Source organism: Syngnathus leptorhynchus, chromosome 8, assembly GCF_054491065.1.
Source record: "Syngnathus leptorhynchus isolate UIUO chromosome 8, UIUO_Slep, whole genome shotgun sequence".
NCBI lineage: Eukaryota > Metazoa > Chordata > Actinopteri > Syngnathiformes > Syngnathidae > Syngnathus > Syngnathus leptorhynchus.
In genome coordinates this window covers 633784-655012 of record NC_141202.1, presented here as the reverse complement: position 1 = coordinate 655012, position 21229 = coordinate 633784, and the positions used below count along the sequence as shown (strand labels likewise).

The following is a 21229-nucleotide window of genomic DNA, read 5'->3' as shown; positions in this document are numbered from 1 at the left end:
GTATTTCTCTCCGACCGTCAAGTGTGAAATGAAACAAGCGAGTCAATCTACTTTCTTTTCATCTGGTTCTTTGTTGGCTCGGATAGACATCAGATGCTCATCCAAAGATCAAGGGAGCCAACTTTCCTAGGGTTTGTCTTTGCCCATCTGTTGTCTTAACGGCACGCTGCTCCAGGCACACGCTGATATGTACGCTGTTAGAGACGGGAAGTCAAGCGCCTCTTTCAATTACTCTCTTATTGGCTGAGATTCCCCCGAGGATAGGCCCGGGCCTCGTGTCAACCCCGCCGCCGACGAGCGAGCCCTCGGCTCCCCAGCGGTGCAAATGTCTGGTTGCTTTTGCGTCACTCCTGCCCTCACTTGACAACCAATGAGAGTTTGCGTTTCCTCCCAATGTGGCTTTGACGTTTTCAAATGGCTTCACGTAATAGTTCGGGTGTAAATGGTAGGCTATTAGCGGGTGCCTGTTTATCGCCACTTTCATCTGAAGGCTACTGTCAAACAAAACAAAGCGTTTCAAACAACTACATAGCCTGCGCTAGCTTAATGCTAACATCAGCGCCATAGATACACAGGCTAACAATTGGGAGTAAATGAAAACGCAAAAAAAATTCTCAAATTGCCTGTTTAAAACAACCACATAGCCTGCGTTAGCTTAATACAAACATAAGCGCCATAGACTCGCAGGCTAACAATTGGTCGTGAATGAAAACACCGCAAATCTATTCTGTATAATTACATGAGAACTGTTTCAATTGCAATCGTTCATTTTCTTTGATGATACACCTTTGGTTTTGGAACCTCATTGAACATTTTGCTGCACGTTTGCCTGACGTCGGTCGGCTCGGACCGAAGCCTTTTACCCGAGTCAACTTTCCGCCTTCTTCCCCCCTGTGGGAGTGTGTGTCTGGCACACAGCTGCACACCAGCCCAGTGTGAAGGTCAGGCTGCAGCTCGTCTAGCAGCAGGAGATGTCACACCAGGCCGGCCCGTGGCAGCCATGCACAAAATTGCCTCAACAGATCCCTCCCTCCCTTTGCCCATCTGCCATGACGGCAGATTGCGGGTCGCAGGCGGCTGACTCGGATGCTCCGACTCGGATGCTCCGACTCATAAGCCTCCGCCGCGTTCACCGCCGAGGTGCTGACCATTTGGAAATGAAACGTTTGAACCCCCAAAGCTTTGTCAAGCACTGGCATGCTGTCGAAATGCGATTCCTTTGAATGACACGGGATATGATCGCTTTCAATCTTTAAGTATTTACTCATGCACTCTTTTGTGTCATCATTGTCCACCCTGTCGTCATGAAATATTTATTGATATAAAAATCAGAAGATCAAAATATGCTCTTGGTGTCACAAAGCTGTCCACCCTGTCAGCAAGCTTACATATACGTATATTGTGTATATTGACTTTTGGCAGTTCCTTTCTGAAAATGAACTTGTAGGAGCTTGACCAATATGCATTTCTAACTGCTACTGAATGCAATCAATATCGATCGAAAATCTCAAGTTTTTCAAGGGTGAAGGCATCTCGTGCACGGCGCTATTGACTCTTTGGCGTCTAAGCTTAATGAAGTCGTTATGGGGTGTAAAAATGCTCACCTCTGAGGAAAATAGGATAGCTTGCAGGCAGAATATGCATTTTACACAACAGCTTGGAGATAGCTTGTTTGTTTGCGTTGCTCTGCGCAGGAAGTCAGCGAGCCGCCTTTTCTATTTCTGTTTCCGTTCCTCGGAGGAGTCAATCTGGCTCACAAAGGAGGAGATCGCCTTCTCCCCGAGGGACATCGTTTATTCATGTATCCGATTTTATTTTTTGCCAGGGTGGCCTCCCAGGATTCGCCACGCATTTATTAGAGTCGTAATGAAAATTGAATCCTTAGGTCGAAGGAAGCAACAATAATGCTGCAATAATGGTCTTGGCACTGTGTTTATTGCTGGGTCAATGACCTTGGGAAGTTTGGGAGTGAGGAAAAAGTCAGGGGGAAAAAAAAAACAACTCAATACTGTATGTGTTAGGATTCTTCTTCTTTTTTTTCTCTGTTGCGTCAGTTTGCTGGAGGAGTTTCATCTGAAAAAGTTTCAGTGGGGTAAAAAAAAAAAACATTTCAAGAATCTGCTTAAGTAATTGATGAGAAGGCATTCCATGCGCCACACGGCACAAATAATAATAAATACGTCGCACATACAGGATGTGTGAAAATGACATTACGACCCGTATTTATTTTTGTTTTAATTGGATCGCTGATGCAAGACATAGAGAGAAGTTTCAGTGCTTGAATTCACGGCACAAAACTAAGCTAACGGTTTGTCTCGTTGGCAACCATCTTATTTTCCTGCTCTCTGCAATCCAACCTTATACGGCCTAATAGTTTGATAAAGGTGAAGCTGAAGGTTAGTGAGAAGAAAAAAACATTCAGAGAGCATGGAGGCTTAAGAATTTGGACAGGTGGACGTCGGGACGTGCGTGTGGTGGCTTCAGAGCATTTGTGGCGCCGGCCGGGGACGGAAGAACGTCTGAAGGTGGAAAGAAATCCATTTTGCTTCCAAAATGAGGCATTTCTTGAGGCTGATACCAAACCAAATTATGGCAGATAATGCCGAGTGTGAGTGTGGGACAGCGATAAGTAGTGGTGAAGGTGGAGGAGACCGATTCCTCCACGAGAGCCCGACCGGAGCCGGCTGATCTTATCCGACGTGGCGGCTCCGAGTGCTTTGCTCTCTCTTCTGCTTTTATATCCTTCCTGAATGAATGCTTCTTAATTATTTTCTTCTCTTAATTTCCTCGCAAAACGTTCATTTTACAATTAAACAGCCGCCGCCCGGTTAAACAAAACACATAGCCCCGAGCTTTGCGTTCAAATAAAAAAATTTAAAAAAAGCAAACTGTAAATATGGCAAAGAGTATCCCCATGCCTACGGAAGTACAGAAATGTGATTGTATAATAAAGCAGACCATTTTTTAATTTGCAGTCCCTAAAGATGTTAAATTTCTTCCGCAACCCGTTTAGGCAGCAGACGACATTAAACTGACTTTGCCCCCAGGCTGCTTTCCGCCATGTCGTGAAATTTGCGAAGCATTCATAATGCGAGGCTTAGAATTAAAAACATATGAAGTTCATTTTATTTATGATGAATTGATTCAATTTGCCCACAGAATTTTCAATACCTTTTCCCGATTACACTGGTCAACATGTTTTTACTACCTTTTTGTCATAGTTAGATTTTATTTGATATATTATTTACAAATAATCATTTCTAAAAAATAATATAATGATAATAATAATGGGGTGGAATTTAGATTTCAATACAACAGCTTACAGTTTTTGAAGCAGGGATCCCAATTTGATCCTGAAATCTAATTGGGTCAAGAAGGTCCAAAATGAAAACACTCCCAATCTCACCAAATGTGTTGGGTGTCTGTTGTCGCTCCTACTAGCTTTTGCTTGGTTGGTTTGCCATCCAATCCACTTGGGAATCTCTTTGGCAAGCTATTTTGTAGCCAAAACAAAACGCCCGGCACCTTTTTCTCTTCCGTGCGGCTGCTTTCCACCGCGCCTTCTTGAATCAAATGGAATCTGTCCGCTAATTGATGAATTATAACTTGGTTATGCCACATTAGGGCTGGCTGAATCAAAAAGCATCATTTGGCATGATGAAAATGTCGGAAGTCATCCCTAGCGTATTCCCTGCAAACAATTTGCACTCCGGATGCCTTTTCCCTCCACGCCTGCCTGGCTGCCTGCCTGCCTGGCTGGCTGGCTGGCTGTCAGGCGCTAACCTCTGGCTCGCAAACATAACCCCGCCGCGTGACCTCCGCACGTGGGCAAAAAAAGCGGCGTGGGTGGCGAGCGCTGCCTTTGCGTGCGAGGGAGGGCGGCCAAAGGAAGCCACGGAAGGAGGCGATGGGCAGGTTGGGAACCCGCCGAGACCTCATTAACCAGGGAGCTTTCACCACTGTGTGGCGGCAGCTGGGCTGAGGGAGGCCAGGGCAGGCCAGGGCAGGCCAGGGCAGGACAGGACGGGGCCGTCTTTCCACCTCAGTCACATTTTCCCTTGACTTTTGAATGGCTTGTGTACAAATAGCGGGCGCTGTAGAACGCTCTGCTCACTGGCTGAGTATGAAATGAAACAATGGAGTCAATATTTTATCAGGCCATTTTCCATCACAAGCTTGTGAGCAAACCGCTTTGATCCTTTGGCCTTGTCTTGATTGTCTTTGTTTTACTCCATTGTGGCAACTTGAGTTTAGAATGAGAGCGCCTTTGCAAATGATAAAGAATATAGTAATATGGTCTGTCCATATGTATTGAGGTTATGATTTACAAATTATTATTCAGTGTTATTATTATTTTATTATTAGTGTGGAACAAATGCTCCTTTTTTTTTTTTTTTTTTGCCCAAATGCCAGCGATATCTGATTGCTCCACCGTGTCACCAATGCTAATCGTTAGCCCGTCTCTGGGCGCGGCTTTTGTAGGTATTGCTATATTTTGTATTTCCCAGGAAAAATGTTAAGACTAGGATTATTTACCAGGTGAATATTTGCACGCTGCACGATAAGATGAGGCGGCCGAGCGCACACTGGAGGGCCTCTCAGATCCCACTTTAGCAGATAGCCGGCAACCAACATCAAGACAAAACAGATGAATGGTGAAAAAAAAAAGTCAGAGTTGAGGAGAGAGAAAATCGACAACAGACAGACAGCTGCCTTTGTGAAGATAGTACGTACACACACACACACAGCGCGAGCGCCAGTGATGCTGATACGTGTCGGACTTGCTCGCAATGAGTCCTCATGATTTATGGAGGTAGAAAATGTCTCCTCTGACCTTCAGTAGCCGCCTCCCTCGCTTTGTGCTGATGTTTGGGTTAACTGGGGGATTGTGGGAATTCAAGGCACCCGGGAGGGATCCTCCCACCTTTTTTCTTCAATTCCGACACTTTCGGTGCCTTGCAGATATCATAATCGATATTTTCTTTTCTTTTTGAACCCCGTACGGATGATCGATTGAGGCTTTCGCAGCCAGGATGGAGAACTTGGAGCAGCTTTAGTAGCGTGATGTAGTCAATGAGTGGAAGAAAATAGCAAAAAAGAAAGTTTCACTCGTGGAGAGCAAAATGAAAACAGAGGCGAGCAAAAGGCAGGCACGCAAGTTACATCTTAAAACAATGGCGGCTGACGTCCTCACCGCCACGCCGTCAAGCTTCTTTCCATCATTTCTTTGAGAACTTTGAGAGAGTGGAAAAACAGTGTTGCTTACTTTTTGTGTCCTTCAATCATCCCATTATCTGTAGGTTTTCCACAAAAGTACATTTCTCGTTCTTTAGCGCCTTTTGAGGGAGAGCGACGGCTAATTAAATAGTCTATGCCTCTCGCCATAGCTGGAAATTTACTTCTTATCGATCGTGGCTGGCGTTCCCGCTGCGAACCAGATGCATTTCTTCATCGACCCCATATCACATTGCGCGCGGCATAGCCGAGCCACAGTATTTCTTAAATCTCTGGGCCTATTACATATCGATCTGAAAATGTTTTCATTTTTCCTACAAAATATGCTTTTTTATGAAAGAAAGTCATACTGGTGTGCCAAGCGGTGTTAATTGCTCGCTTGTGGCGAAAACGCTCTCTCACACCAATCCATCCCGGATCAAATCGCTAGCACACCACGGTGCTTTTGTCCATCCGTCCGTCCGTCCGTCCATCCATCCATCCATCCATCCATCCATCCATCCATCCATCCATTTTCTGTAGCGCTGGCTAAAAACGCTTGATAGCTTCTGCGTCATGGTGTTAATTTGTGTCTGATTTCCGCGACTTCTATATATGGCTCCAACTTCAAGGTGACGGTTGGCTGCTTTGTTGTTCGGAAAAGCAGAAATAGGAAGGGGAGGGGGCAAAAAAAAAAAAAAAAAAAAAGCCTCTATTTCTGTCACGCGACAACCCTCTCCACATGTCAGGAGTTGAATTTGCACGCGGAACGCGGCGAGGCTTCTTCAAACGGACGCTGCACAATTTGACAACGTAACCACCATCATTTGTTGCCCTGTCATGTTGTTGTTGGCTGCGCGTTTAGCGCCTCTCCTAGTCTATACTTTGACCTATATTGAAAGTTGACACTTTTCTAAGAGCCGCAGAGCTGGGATTCGGGATTGGCGATAGATGCAACAGAGAAAGAATCAAAAACACGACCTACATTCGCAAACAGTCGTAAATCGTTCCATTCACCTTTACTGCTGTTTTGGTTCGCAACAGGGTTTCAAATGGGGAAATGTGTCCACCCTTGATTTTGTTCAGAAATTTGAAATGGCCAAACCTGAGTGGCCAATTACACGCTTTGTAAGGTGCTGCTGTTTTGGTGAGCGACAAAGTTGAACTGGTGCCTGCACTTAAAACCAACTACTCAACAAACTACAGCTAGTATCCTCTTGACCTTCTTTCACAGAGTGAGGTGTTTATTTTTGAATAAATGCACCCGGTGACTAATTTGTACACGGCAAAAAACACCACTTTTCGGTCAGCGGTACCTTAACTACCTACTCCGCTCTTCTTTTATTTTTGCATCTTCATGAATTTGCAATGCGCGCCATAAACTTTAGCTTGTCTATATACGAACACTCCCAGCGTATGCATATGTAATCCCGTTTGCACAGAGCCCCACTTATGAATATACATAAGTGCTTTGAAATCAAAGACTTTTGCAGTTTGGGGAGTTTTTCCAGGAAACAGCAGCGGGATCGCAATGCTTGCTTTAACGTGATCGGGGTTGGTTGTGCTTTTAGCCTGCAACTAAAACCCGTTCATTAAGTCCAAGTGCCGCGTTCTTAAAAGTCACATTTTCAGCTGTGTGTGTGTGTGTGTGTGTGTGTGTGTGTGTGTGTGTGTGTGTGTGTGTGTGTGTGTGTGTGTGTGTGTGTGTGTGTGTGTGTGTGGCGCAATAGGTGAGCAGAGGCTGATACAGTGCGCAGGTGATGAACGAGCAAACAGCAGATAAAGTACACATCAATAACCTCCGCAGCAATCGGCAGCGAGCTACACTCGCCAGCAAATTCATCATCGAATCGTCGGAGGATTTAATCAAATGTGTTTTCTGCCCTCCCGCTGTTGGATTTATTCTGCCGTTCATAAAAGTCGCTTTGAGTCAGCATTTGGCGAGAGTCGGCGCGGTGCAAAAATCCAGCGTGGAGGACAAAAGTCAATGATTCAAAAATAAAATGAATTCAATACAAATCAATACAATACAATCAAAATCCAAATAAATAACATGAAATTCAACCAAATTTAATGAATGAAATTGAAAGTCTGATTTTTTTCTGAACCGATTTTAGCAAAGGGATCCAAATGTTTGAGTGCATTCTAAAAAGAAGCTCCTTTTATTGTTTGCTAATGTCACAGGATTTTGTTGTACTTTTGAGTTGAGGGCATAGTTGGGGAAAACAAGCAAATCCTGTCGTCATTTCCTCACAGAAGGCAGCCGCAGTGTTGCTAAGGGCAAAGAGTGCACTCGCTGGCTGGCTGGCTGGCTGGCTGGCTCTCTTGGCTCAGACGAGTGGAGTGTGTGTGTGTGGGGTTTTTCTTTTGTTTTTGGGGAGGATTTTTTCATTAGATTTTTTTGGTGCCGAGGGTGGCTGGGTGTAGGAGGCACAAACCCCCGCTGAGCGCCTGTGGGCTCTGAACACTCATCCGCACATGGAGTGCTCTTCAATATCTGCCACTGAATACTTCCATCCTTATTTGGAAATGGGTGCTTCTTTTGTGGACACACTCAAATTTTTGGTGGGTCAACTTTTTTCTGGAATAATAGCGTTGGGCCTGGTATGGTGGACGTTGCGTAATCTTATGTCGCATCCAGTGCTGCCAGTTCAACCCGATTGTTGGTCATTTTGCAGACAAACACAGGCCAGTGAATTTGTGAGAGGGGGGGGCTTCTGCCGTTGTGGGCGTGGTCGCTCTTTTGATTTACCACAGTCAAATGAATGCATGGCTTACAATAAGCATATTACTGATGTTCATTTTGCAATTTTGTGACTGCCAAAAAAAATCCAAACCTTTCTTTTGCAGTCTTGCGAAGAACAACACACCATCCAGAATTATTTTCTCGCACACAGCGATTGCAGGAAGTAGATTATTTGTCGCTCTGCTGGAGTGGGAGGAAGTTCCGTTTAATTGGATTTTGATGTTTCCCGTTGTCATGACACCCAGATCCCATTCTTTTACCCATGAACGCGTGCTGTGCAAAACCAGGGACTGCCGTTTGGATTCGAGACAGAAAAGCCGCGTCGAGGAAGGACGGACGGACGGACGGACGGACGGGCGTGATTGCCGCGGAAATACAATGTCCGACACAAGCAACTATTTGCATCTCCAGCTGGTGGATGGGATCCCTTCGCCAGCGCCGAGGGATTTATTTTGTGCATGTTTAATGAGGGGACACAAAGTCCATCTGTATCTCAGTCTTGAATCATCTCCAAAGATGACTCTATCAAAATCTGTAGGGGACCAAGAGCTCAACAACATCCCGGCAGGTTTTCATTGAACTCTCGCCCAAGTTCCGCAGAAAGAAACTTTGTTACAGTGGTGCGTTCAGATCCTGCCAAATGTGGAGCATTCAAATTTAGCAAAGATAACAAGTCAATCAAAATGCAAGAGTTAATCAGCCAGGATGCCACACAGATATTGGAACATCTGTTGACTTGAATGGAAAGTTCATTTCGGAACACTTAGGTGACTTTATGACCTTTGAGCAAAAACGTGAAAAGTCACTTCTTTTTTGCCCAAGGGAAGCTTAAAAAAATAAATTCAAAAAAGTGACATCTCACAGCGGAGTCCGGAGACATTTATGGAGGAAATAATTTCAGTTGGAATTAATTGGCTTCTACGCCTCGTCTCTGAATGTCACTTCAATCCTTACTGGTGACTTATTGTAAAATAAAATGTTAAACACTAAAATACGCTCTTCGGTTTGGGAGATTTTAGAGATTTGCTGCAGTTAGCATTCTGATGCTAGGTTGCTCTGTTCTGTTTAAACTCTTTTAGTTTACACAGTAATGATGTATGTTCAAACAGTTTACATACTTCATATTTATGGTACGTTAGCTGCTAGGCTAATATGCTAGCTTACGTAGGTTGGAGTTTTTAGACCCCAAATTGATATTTTTCCCTAAAGTGTTAGCACGTTACTTCGTCAGCTGCTAGGCTAATATGCTACATGAGGAATTTTTACCAGTGACGATTATATCATCGACGATAGTCACAAACCATCGACCGCGCCAACAAAACTGAAAACATTCAACGTTCACTTCACGTTAAAAGTAACTGACACGGCAATATGAGCTATAATGAATCCGTCTTGAAATGTGACTTCAAAAACAAAACTTGGTAAAGAATCCTCTGGGATCATCCATTTATCTTGAATGTATCGCTACTTCTTTTCCGGGGCCCTAGGGACTGACATTGAAGAACAGAAATAATGAAATCAAGAAATGAAAGAATTTGAAAAGACTATGGAGGAATTGGGGACGAGGGGGCATCTTTGTGGAGAATATACGCTAAAAGATTGATGAACTGACTGACTGACTAATCTATCCCGTCATCGGGTCCCAGAGGATTAGATCAAGCGGGCCGGGACGGGCCGGGCCGTCATTGGGACAGTCAGCATTCTGGAGAGAGACAGAGAGAACCTCTGATCCCATTTGTTTTCATTTTTGTCATCCATGGCATGTCCGTCCATCCGTCCATCTGTCTTTTGTTTGTTTAATTTGCTCAGATCAATCTGCCCTCCCCAAAACGTCCACACACATCTTCCCTGTGTCGTTTCCTCTCTGAACAAGCAATCCAGCCTGCTCTCATTTTCCCTCCCAAATCCTTGCTGGCCTCTTCCTGATTTTTTTCCGCCATCCGTTTTACCTGAGCACATAGCGGCTCCCGGTGGCGCTGTGTGAAAGTCTTTTTGTGTGCGTGCTTGCCCTCAAGCCTGAAATCAGCCTGGCGTTTGGCGACATTGTGACTCTGGCATTTGGCCCTGGCGCTCTCTTCTAACACAATATTCAAGAGACAACCGTGAACGTCATTCTCTCAGTTTGTGTCCGAATAAGGACGGATACTTAGGACTGAGTCCTTTATGGTGCGTGTAACGATGGGTCCGAGTCAATCGCTGTCTATTTTCATCTGACTTTGTATAAAAAGAAATGACTTTGTCGTTAAATAGCATCGGCGCTACATTTATGGCCCCCCCCCCCCCAAAACAGAGTCGTCAATCATGTCAGAAAAACGACAGAATTGAGGAAATGCATTAGCAGCCTCACAAAGTTCCTGTTTTAGAAGGAGTGCACCATAAATCTGACATCTCTGTTCAAAAGGACTTTCAAAGAAATGAAGTGTCATTTTTGATATTGGGGGAAGATGTTGCACAGATGCAGATAATAGGAGTGCATTTTTTTTCTTCCCTTCTTCAGCATTGCAAAGCATTTGAGCTGAATTCAGCGGGGAACTCACAGAACGCTCACGCCGTCCGTCCACGGCTCACATATTTGTTCGTTGCCATCGATTTATGTGCGGGCTCAGAAACCTCCGCTGGCATTTCTGCATTCCATCAGTGCGGTCGAGAGACGGCGAGTTTGGTCCGGGTCAGCCCCGAACCGGGCTGGCCGTGAATTTGCCATGCCAACAAAATGTGGAATTCCGTTGTGGGTTATTGATTGCTTTGAGCGGTGTTGCCTAACTTGAGGAAAGTCGCAGCCCACAAACCCAAATTCGTATTTGACTCCCTCCATGTTTGTGACAAAGTGATGGAGAGAAGGAAGTAACCTCCGTTTGGCAGGCAGAAGCTTGATGATGAGCAACAGACAGCACGTTATCCAGTTGGGAAAGTCAAATGGGGACATTTGAACGCGCTCGATTGTCAAACTTTGAAATGAACAATTTATGTCGCGGCTTTAGGGGTGCAGAAGAAGAATAGTTGGATATTGTGGTCTTATTAGATAGAGCTCAATTAACAGCTTGCATCGCCATGGCAACCGCCAAATGCACTTGTGTGTCTTTGCTACGACTTGTTGAAGCAGTCAAAGGATAAATGACACTGCTTTTGATTTATGAAGAACTATTAAAAGGATCATATTGTTTTTAAGTCAGAAGTCAAAATAAATAAATGAAAATAATCAAATCATCCAAACTACCTATCATGAAATTTCCTAAATGGCAGCAAGGATAAGGCTCCATCTTTTTTAAGAGCACTGTAGTCGCTCTTTATGATCCAAAACTTAATAAACATGCAATCATTTTTTGCAGCATCCTATAAGTACAGGAATATTTTTGGCACGTCTTCGCGCAATCCGAACATCACACCGCGCGCATGTTCACACTCAAATAATTGTAAAAAATAAAATTATAAAATAATAATACAATTTATGTGCGCTCGCTGTAGTCATTTCACAGCTGAGAGCTTCTCACCTTTAACCGGCTCGCGCGCTTCTAATAAAAAGAAGAATGAAAGCTTTCTCAGCGTTTTAATTGGACATTGTCGCAATGACATCTCAATCTCCTCGCCGAGATGCCCTTTCCGCGTTGGCCCGTAATTGAAACCTTGCCTCGTTCACTTACCACTTCCCCGGTGTCGCCGTCCCCATGAAGTCGTCAATAGGAAGGAAGGAAGGAAGGAAGGAAGGAAGGAAGGAAGGAAGGAAGGAAGGGAGGGAGGGAGGGAGGGAGGGAGGGAGGGAGGGAGGAAGGAAGGAAGGAAGGAAGGAAGGAAGGAAGGAAGGGAGGGAGGGAGGGAGGGAGGAAGGAAGGAAGGAAGGAAGGAAGGAAGGAAGGAAGGAAGGAAGGAAGGAAGGAAGGAAGGAAGGAAGGGAGGGAGGGAGGGAGGCAGGCAGGCAGGCAGGCAGGCAGGGAGGGAGGGAGGGAGGAAGAAGGAAGGAAGGAAGGAAGGAAGGAAGGAAGGAAGGAAGGAAGGAAGGAAGGAAGGAAGGAAGGAAGGAAGGAAGGAAGGGAGGGAGGGAGGGAGGCAGGCAGGCAGGCAGGCAGGCAGGGAGGGAGGGAGGGAGGGAGGGAGGGAGGGAGGAAGAAGGAAGGAAGGAAGGAAGGAAGGAAGGAAGGAAGGAAGGAAGGAAGGAAGGAAGGAAGGAAGGAAGGAAGGAAGGAAGGAAGGAAGGAAGGAAGGAAGGAAGGAAGGAAGGAAGGAAGGAAGGAAGGAAGACTTTTCTTGCTATGTTTTGAGTGTATAGCGGACTTTGACGTTTGCATTTTTGCAATTATCCAGAAATTCTATAGCATGTCGCAGCGGGGGGGTGATTTACTTAGCGCGGCAATTATTTTCATGCTGAACTTGAAATTGCATTTCAGGTAAACAAGGCTGAGAGCAAGATTAGAAATTGTGGGTGGTAATGAGGAAGAATGACCTTAGACGGACGGGAACCTCTCGGGCCCGACGCCATCCGTTTGGGGATGCCGCTCCACCTCACATCAATCCATCTAGAGAGATGATTTGCGTTGATGAAAATTCAAGCAAACGTTTATCGGAAATAAATCATAAAAATGGAAACAAAATTAATTCAAATAGAAAATTGCACACAGCCCCAAAATCGTTTTTTAGTTTGGTTTGGTTGGAAACTATAAAGTCTTCTCGCAAGGCTTTTGGAACAAGATCTTGTCAAAGCCGCTGTGGATAAGATAAGATTGAGCGCTATCTCCAAAATTCAGCAATTTGACGTTTGCAAAGAGAAACAGAAACAGAAACCCAGAGGGAAGAAATCATGACAAACACCAAATGAAAAACAAGTCGACCGCTATTAACCTTCCTTCAAATATTTCAACACTGACTGAACACATATAAAACCAACAAGCCCATTCTGGGTTTAGACACACACACATACACAAGGCGAGATCATTCTGAGTTTTTCAATTCTGATGCCGTTTTTTTGTTTTTTTTTCCGGCGCCGCTCCGACCGCAGGTGAGATGAGCAAAGCGCTTGTGAAGACACTCCGGGTTTCTTTCCCGCTAGAGAATGCATTAATCATGACGCAGCAACAGCTGGCGGACAGAAGCTGCTTTTTGAACACTTGGGCCATCATTTCTGCTTGTGTCTTCTGCCATCAATAGGAAGGAATGAACATCTTGGAGCGTCGCCCGGCCGGGTCGGGCCGGGCCGGGCCGGGTCGGGCTGGGCCGCTCGAGTGTAAACGGCTGTCGTGCGCCAGGCCCGACCGACCCGAGCTGGCAGAAGAGTTGCCTTTTGTTGGGCATGAGTCATATGCAGACGAGCGAGTAGACCTGCGCTGACAGGGCTAGGTCATTAATCGGCACATGGTTGGAGCGCCCCGCCCCACCCGGCCCCACCCGGCAGGTTACAGACGTGTTTGGCCGCTCTGTAAACCAGTCGCAACCGGCTGTGACCAGTAGTTTGCTTTTCAAAAACATAATTGCCGAGGTAGGCAAAACAAAAGGAGAAAGAATTGGCCGCTAATCAAAGCAAATTTTCATCCCCTTTGACTCTTTCATCCCTGCCGTCTTTTCCGGGCCTTTGCTCGCTGAAGCAATAACGGAACAAGATGAATGTGCGGGATATTGGGCGGGCGGCGTGCCCACGCGCTTGTCGCTGACAGTTTTTGTCGCCGACTGGCCGGCTGCTCAAAGGGTGGACCCGCCCGCGCCGCTTGATTTCCTTTTTGGATCCAAAAGAGCGGCTAAATTGGAATCACTCTGACACGGGCGCTGTGAAGATGGATTGCTCCCATTGAAAAGGCCGCCGCCTTCTCTTTACTTTGCCCAATCATAGGCAAATGAATATTTGTGACAGACAGCTGACCCGGCCGGCCGGCCGGCCCTCAGTCCGTCCGTCAAAGGTTTGATCAAGTGTCGGCAGTTTAAGCAGCCTTGCCAAAGTGCAGCCCGAAGGACAAAAGGTCAATCTGAGAGTCAAACTAGGCTCTTTCTTGATTTGCACCTATTTTGGGCATCTCACCTACATTTGACATCATATTAAACGAGCTGGTCTAAATAATGGATCCATTTTATTTGAATTTTATTCTAATCATATTATTTTGTGACAATTCTTTCCGATTTCGCGGACCACCTGCAATACCGCCACATACCACTAGAGGACCTCGGTTGACAATCCCATGTATGGTGCTAGGGTGACATCTGGCGGCCATAATGTAGCATAGCACAACTTTGGGTTTGGTCTTTTCCCAATCTGCTGGAAATGTTTGTTTCGTAAAGAAAAGTTGCTCTGCTTGTTTGGGTTTGCTTCGGTGTTCAGCTACACGTGTTTTGTGTGAGCGTGACCGTCGCAAACAGATAAACATTAAACACCCAAGACTTGATCTTGATCAATTTCCCCATGACTTCACTTCAAAGACATTCCTCGGAAATCACAATGTCCTATCACCGGTGAGCTATTTTGATGAGGCCACTGTCCCCGTTTGACCTAAAAAAAAATAATAATAATTTAATGATTTAAATCTGTATTTAAATTAGATACAAAAATTATAACTTGAAACACTAAATGAATATTCTGTTCAAATGTATGTAGATTAGAGAATGTTAGTAAAAACGCCATATTTACATTAGCTGCCTTATTTCTTTTTTTTTAGTTGAAAAAAATTTTTTTTAATATAATTGCCACTTACATGATATTTCGATTGGTATTTTTTGTTTGATTTGAAATGTGGTATTTTAACTTGGTACCGTGTTCCTTTCACACGTGCACACTCAGGTTATGCAAATGTTCCTCAGCCTAACATCTGCCAGTGGGAGGAGGAAACTTTACTGTACTTTGACAGTCTCGCAAGGACACGCACGCCAGGAGGAACAATCACACTGAGACGGTAAGTTACTTTCAATGCTTTTTCAACTGCCCTGGCATCAAAGTGTGATCTTTTTTTTTTTGGGAAACCTTGAATGCAGCAGTCATTTATAGCTGATCAATTCTAATCACGGAGGGACAAGCGCGTTGAGGACAAAGTGAGTCTTCCTTTCGCGTTGTGGGGTTTATATTTAACCAAGAGCGACTAGCCTGAGGCTGTGCTGCGAGACCCCCTCCTCCCACCTTTGTCTTCAAAGTTTGTTGATGTTATTGTATACAAAAAGGGCTGGCTGGCTGGCTAGCTGGCTGACTGCCTGCCTGCCATCGAAAAGTGTCTTTTCCACATTGTTCACATTCTTGGAAGCGTGTCGGGCGTCTGCCGAGAGGTCGTCGGTCGTTACACTCAAATGAGTTTGAAACCCCGAGCAACTTGTGAATTTGGGTCTCGCGGTGACATCATAAGAATGTGACTTTTCCTGATTTAAGGATATCCCCAGGTAGATGTAAGCACTCTTCCTCTCCGGGATGGATCCGACCATCTCCGGCTCGAGCTCAGCCCCCGGAGAGGGTCTGGAGCTCCAGCTCCGAGTGGACTTCTTCCGCAAGTTGGGTTACTCCACGGCAGAGGTGGACGCGGCGCTGTCCAAGCTGGGCCCCTGCGCCGACACCAACGCCACGCTGGAGGAGCTGGTTGGGATCCGCGGGAGAACTCACGCAGAAGAGCTCAAGGAGGATCCGGGCCAAGTGTCCAGACCTGTCAGAATTGAGGCCGAGAAGGCCGCGCAGTCCGACTTGAGGCCCATCGTTATCGACGGCAGCAACGTTGCCATGAGGTAAGAAGCGGCCGCGCGTTTGGAATATCATGTGCGACGGCCCCAAAAATAGGAAGCCCTCTCTCCCCAGTCACGGCAGCAGCGAAGTGTTCTCGTGCCGAGGCATCCAACTGGCAGTCGACTTCTTCCTGCAGAGAGGACACAGCGCCATTACTGTGTTCGTTCCATCTTGGCGCAAAGAGAAGAGCCGCCCCGACGCGGCCATAAAGGGTGAGGCAATTCAATCGCCCCCGCCCATGTCAGCTATGTAGATGATAACCACTGACGAAAGTGATTGACGCCAAAAGAAAAAGCAAAAAATGAATGTATTATGAGTCGTAGTAGTATTCTTATTTATTTATGACTTCATTAAATGTAATCATTCATTCATATCAATCAATTATTACATTAAATGTATCAAGTGTATTAAATTCATACAGTCAGGCGTGTGATCGCACAGGCGTGCATATATTCTTTATCTTCTGTCAAGAATGACCAATATGACTTGACTTGAATTAGTTATCATTGAACGATTTGAACACAGCAAAAAGTGATCCTGCGTTCCTTTTGGCCATCTTTACGCTGCATTAAAATGAATTAGGCTCCAAATGTCAGCCCATTGAGTCCCTTTTATTTGCACGTGGATCCAAACAAGTCAGTCTTTGTGTAAAGCCTTTACGTCTATTCGATTGCAGCAGCAAGATTACTGGCCATGTTTTGCTAGCAGCAAAGCCAGGGTGGAGCGCTTTTTCTCTTTTGCTGTGCTGTGTGTGAACAAGGAAGTAAATACCTCAGCATGTTCTGAATTCTGCCAGAGCCGCAGCAGGAAGTACTTAGGTGTGTGTGTGTTCCTTGCCGCTGACCTCAACGCTCCATCGACTTGGCTGCGTCCCTGTCCAAATTACATGCAAATTATACAACCCGGCCTACGTCATGTCACGCCAGTCACGTATTGATTTTAAAATACGCTACGAAGGCGGAGATTTGTTCGCTTTTCACGACACAAATTGAACAATTTGTTGCAATTTCACTCGACAGTCATGTGTACCAAAGTGCTTCTTGGAGGAAACAAGAACGCAATAAGATCAAGTGCAGATTCTACATTTTAAAAATAAATAAAAAAAAGAAGAAAATCAAGTGCATCCGGTAAAATTCTAAATTTTTTGTGTAAAATTAAAAGTAGAAAATTAATAAGATAAAGTGCAGGTTTGGGAAAATTCTAAATTTGAAGTGAAAAATTACAAAAAAAAAACATCAAATTAATCTGATAAAGTGCCGATATGAGAAAATTGAACATTTCAAGTGAAAAATAAAGAAATGAAACAAGGATTTGTACACCATTGCAGAAGAACACTGCCACTGAATAAAGAAGCAACATGTCTTTGATTGGCCTAATTGTCACTCACACGCAGACTTGCGTGAAATGCGGAATTGTATTTTAGAAAGCACTGCTTATGTCCTTTTGTCTGAAACCAATGTAGTCACGCCACGTTGTGTTCCCAGGTCCAGTTTGACTTCATTTCTTTGCTTTTACTGGGCATTTTTCAGATCCACACATCCTGATGGAGCTGGAGAGGCAGAAACGCGTGGTGTTCACCCCCTCGCGCCGCGTGGACGGCAAGTTGGTGGTGTGCTACGACGACCGCTACATCGTCAAGTTGGCGTACGAGTCGGACGGCGTGATCGTCTCCAACGACACCTACCGCGACCTGCAGGCGGAAAACCCCGAGTGGAAGAAATGCATCCAGGAGAGGCTCCTCATGTACTCCTTTGTCAACGACAAGTAAGCTTTCCTCTCTCTGTCTGCTTCATGACTGAGAATGTCGACAAATATGCTCATGCCGTATTCTTGGTGGAGCAGGTTCATGCCTCCAGATGATCCTCTCGGCCGTCACGGTCCCATTCTTGACAACTTACTCAGGACAAAGCCACTACCGCCTGAACCAAAGAGACAACTGTGTCCATATGGTAAGAGCCGATACTCGTCTCCGAGACTAAACGAAACGTCCCAATTTTCCGTCTCGGTCAGCTTCAGGGCTCATGTTTAAGCCCCCTAAACATTTCACCGAGGTACATGCCTCTGCAAATACTAGTGAGGTCTCAGAGCCCTGAAAGGTGACTCATCCTTTGTGGACAGTAATAAACAAGAATTCTGTTGCCTTGTGCTCGGGGCCTTATCTCGCAATCAACGGTCACTTTGTCCTGTCCAGGTAAAATGCAATTTCCTTCAGGGCCCAAGCCCTGTCAGGGGGGAAAAAAAAAAAAAAAAATCCTGACTGACACTCCCTAAAAAAATAATATTCAATATAGGAAATTATATACATCTAATATATATAATATATATTTCTATTTTTTATATAAAAATAAAATCAAATATTTTCACCTAGTTCTATATCATCAACAATCCAATAAATTGGGCGATAGCTTTCCAACAAACAATCAAGTCAGACCTTCCAAAAAAAAAAGCACACCAGTATAATAATACCAATGGACAAACTTTCCATCAATCAAACGGAGGCAAATGATCTTTCTTTGTTGTTATTTTTGCTCCGTTCAGACAAAAAGTGCACTTACGGCCTGAAATGTAAGTACTACCATCCAGAGCGGGCCAACCGCTCCTATGTCTCCTTGGCTGACCAACTGAGAGAAAAAGCCCAGTTATCAATGCCCTACCTCCATCCGCCCAAACTCAACATGTTGGACCATCAGTGGTCTTCTCACCCCGCTCAGGCTAGCAAAAACAAAGTGATCTACTGGGAAGGTCCACGTCTTGCTCCGTCTTCTGGACACCAAGAGTGTTCTGGACCCAGTTCCGCTCATCGGTACTTGGACTCGGGCCTGGGCTCCTCTATAAGTCAGCACTCTGACGTCTACCTCAGAAACCCGCACAGGCTGGAAAGCGCTGAACCCAGACCGTCCTGCGGGTGCCACGGAAACTGGGACTCTGCGGCTCCGTTCTCATTCCCGGCGCAGAACCACGGTGCACCGGCTCCCTTGGCTTACTGGTCGGATCCCTTTTGTGCGTTGCCCCGAGTTCCGGTCCCACTGGGCTCCCCGGAGCGCCACAGCTTTGGTTCCTCCTGCTTGAGGCGGCAGCAGCAGCAGCCCGCCTGCACCCAGCAGCACTTGGACCCCCAAAGACTCGAAGTCTGCAAGAAACTGCAGGCCATTTTCAGCCCTCAACAGGTGGCTACGGTGATGCACATGTTCCCGCATGTGACAAACGCCGAGAAACTGGCCGCCGAGATTGTCAACCAGAAGACTCTGAGTGGCATGTTCCTCTAAAATTGATTGGAAGCTTCTTAAATCCGGCCGGGGGGACGGGGACTTATGACCCACTGTGCAATTGTAAGAACCAATAAAACCTCAAATAAACCTGCTTAAGTCATTATCATGTTTTAATGTAGCGTCGTATTTTTTTTTCTCATGCATTTACTATGGCTCTCAGAAGACTTGATAGTGATGATTGTCATTTCCTCACGCTGTGGTCCTCATTCCCAAGCCATCAGTAGCTTGTGAAAGGGTACAAAGGCACCGTAGCCAGGTTTGCTGCACACACACACACGCAGGAAAATGATAAATATATATTCATAGAGAATGACCTTCCGCTAGTCCCGTCCCTTGAACAAGACTTGCTCCCGAGCTCACCAGTCAAAGTAGCAGTGTCCCTTGTGGTGGCCGTCGCGCACGCCGTGGTCGGGAGACTGCAGCTCCACCCCGAGATGGAGCTCTGACTCCCCCTGCAGGTGGCCCAGGAAACGGACGCTGCCCGTGCTGATTCGGCCGGACGGCAGCATGATTCGAACCCGGTGGCCCAAGCGCAGGTCCAAGGGGGAGTGCGGTACGAAAACCCGGTGTGGCCCCAGAGAGCGTCCCGATCCAACACTGCCGGCAGACAACGGAACTGCCGCTCAGGTCATAAAGACCACAAAACGGAAAACACCTTAGGAAATAAGACAACAAATCGGGACGTGTATCATTCTCATGAGCGGTACCTGGATGCCGAAGAGCAAGACCAGGCCGATGCGGAGCGCCGCGTGGGTGACGAGGACGACGGGCTTCCACCAGATGAAACATCTGGGCGAGACTCGCTGAGCTCTAATTGGAGTAGATGCGTAGCATGGTGCGTGACCTCCGCCCCAATTGAGCCGTACGTAATGATTCGTGTTACTTGCCTTTGCTTGAGTAGTCTCCTAAAATGTCTCCGTTGTCCACTTTTTGCCCCGCCTCAAAGATGATCTATGCACATCAAAGATTCAGTTGTGCTCATATTATTTGATCCATCTTAATACCTGATTGCAAAGCGCCTCCTGTTTTCTTTGCAGCTCCGCAAACTTTCTTTCCCATGATGCTCTTTCGCACGCAATTCTGGTTCGAAGCGACAGGATGTCCTGTTCGGTTTTGCTCAGCCTTTTTTGGAGTTCTGCCGTGCGGTCCGGGCAGCCCGGTATGGCGGCGGCGGCCATTTTGTTTTCACAACCTGCTATTCACAATTTCAAGTCAAATGTCAATTTTACAAACTATGTCCCCCTTTAATCAAAGTTTCGTAAACAGATTTGCTTGACCTTACCCGTCGGTAGTTTTTGAGGAAAGCTTTTTTCTGCTGTGTGTTTTTCCCTTGGCAGGAACTGGATAGCATTGTAAGGACAAATCTGAAACATTAAACCCATCAGCATTATTTAAAAAATACCAAATAAAAAAAAAAAAAGTAACCACATTTTAGTGGAGTTCGCTATCGCCCTCTAGCGGCAGAGAGCCTGATGGTGGTCTGCTGTGATTTCTTTTCTTTTTTTTATTGTGTAAAACATTTGCCTTGGTTGCACAAAAGTTTGGAAACCTTGTATACTAGATGTAAAAGTCTCACCCAAAGAAACCTGCAGGTGCACAGTATCCCTTTCAAAGACAATGAAACGATGGTCCACAGCATGCTGCCACCTCACATGGTGGTGATATGACTAAGGAGTGAAACAAATTACAATGGAATTAAATGAATACAAAAAAATCCACAAGATGGGGCCAAAGTAACAGTTATGACATTTATTGATTTACCCTTAGCGCCAAAAAGCTTTCGATACATTTTTCTGGCTTTACTGTATCAATACACATTATTACATTTATTGATTTACCCTTAGCGCCAAAAAAAAAAAAAAAGCTCTAGCTATTTTTTTCTGGCTTTACTGTATCAATAGACAGAACAGAAACGCTCATCCGGTTAATCGCGATTGACAGCTAAGAAGAAAAGTGCCGAGACAAAGCTGCCCACTGACCTTTGCCCCAGGCTCAATCCAAGCAAATCCGAGCAGAACAAGCTCATAACACAGCAGCAGCAGCAGCAGCAGCAGCAGCAGCAGCAGAAGCACCTGCTTGTCTTATTTTTTGATTTGGATCGCTGACAACTTTCCTGACCCGTTGCTGCGCATCCCGCTGGCGACGTCAATGGCGTCTAATCCTCTTAGTCGCCGAGTTGCACAGTCCAGTTGCATGCGGGTAGTTTCATTTAGTCCGCTGAGCCTTGCCTAGAAACACCTTGTCCCTATTGTGACCAAGACAGGCCTGTAGGGGCGCTGTTGTTCTTCAAAATACGTCCGTGGACCATCTGAGTTGGAAATCCGG

At 45.7% G+C, this 21229-nt stretch overlaps 2 protein-coding genes across 5 annotated transcripts; one reads left to right on the top strand and one right to left on the bottom strand.

Moving 5' to 3' along the window:
• Nucleotides 1-12135: 12135 nt before the first annotated feature.
• zc3h12aa (zinc finger CCCH-type containing 12Aa) lies at nt 12136-19091 on the top strand. 3 transcript variants are annotated; one of them, XM_085918573.1, is made up of 6 exons: nt 12136-14826; nt 15306-15637; nt 15708-15847; nt 17165-17399; nt 17478-17584; nt 18174-19091. In XM_085918573.1, the coding sequence occupies exons 2-6, from the start codon at nt 15330-15332 to the stop codon at nt 18899-18901; spliced, it is 1518 nt and encodes a 505-aa protein (XP_085774699.1). In that variant the 5' UTR covers nt 12136-14826; nt 15306-15329; the 3' UTR covers nt 18902-19091. The 3 variants fall into 3 exon arrangements, with proteins under 3 accessions (XP_085774699.1, XP_085774698.1, XP_085774697.1); XM_085918572.1 differs by having other exon boundaries at nt 15302-15637; XM_085918571.1 differs by having other exon boundaries at nt 15291-15637.
• LOC147051537 (uncharacterized) lies at nt 18998-20642 on the bottom strand. Of its 2 annotated transcripts, none has more exons than XM_085918580.1 (7): nt 20481-20642; nt 20187-20268; nt 19909-20099; nt 19792-19855; nt 19612-19714; nt 19265-19501; nt 18998-19165 (listed from the first exon to the last, which is right to left on the bottom strand). In XM_085918580.1, exons 1-7 carry the CDS (start codon nt 20541-20543, stop codon nt 19108-19110), a joined length of 798 nt encoding a protein of 265 aa, XP_085774706.1. In that variant the 5' UTR covers nt 20544-20642; the 3' UTR covers nt 18998-19107. The 2 variants fall into 2 exon arrangements, with proteins under 2 accessions (XP_085774706.1, XP_085774707.1); XM_085918581.1 differs by having other exon boundaries at nt 19909-20096.
• Between the last annotated feature and the right edge of the window lie 587 nt (nt 20643-21229).

Coding starts and splice junctions, on each gene's coding strand:
- zc3h12aa (XM_085918573.1), top strand. CDS start 15,330: ATGGATCCGACCATCTCCGGCTCGAGCTCAGCCCCCGGAGAGGGTCTG. Junction 15,638..15,707: donor GGCAGCAACGTTGCCATGAG/GTAAGAAGCGGC, acceptor CTCTCTCCCCAG/TCACGGCAGCAGCGAAGTGT. Junction 15,848..17,164: donor CCCCGACGCGGCCATAAAGG/GTGAGGCAATTC, acceptor GGCATTTTTCAG/ATCCACACATCCTGATGGAG.
- LOC147051537 (XM_085918580.1), bottom strand. CDS start 20,543: ATGCTGTGGACCATCGTTTCATTGTCTTTGAAAGGGATACTGTGCACC. Junction 19,715..19,791: donor AGGAGACTACTCAAGCAAAG/GCAAGTAACACG, acceptor TACTCCAATTAG/AGCTCAGCGAGTCTCGCCCA. Junction 19,166..19,264: donor GGACACTGCTACTTTGACTG/GTGAGCTCGGGA, acceptor GTGTGTGTGCAG/CAAACCTGGCTACGGTGCCT.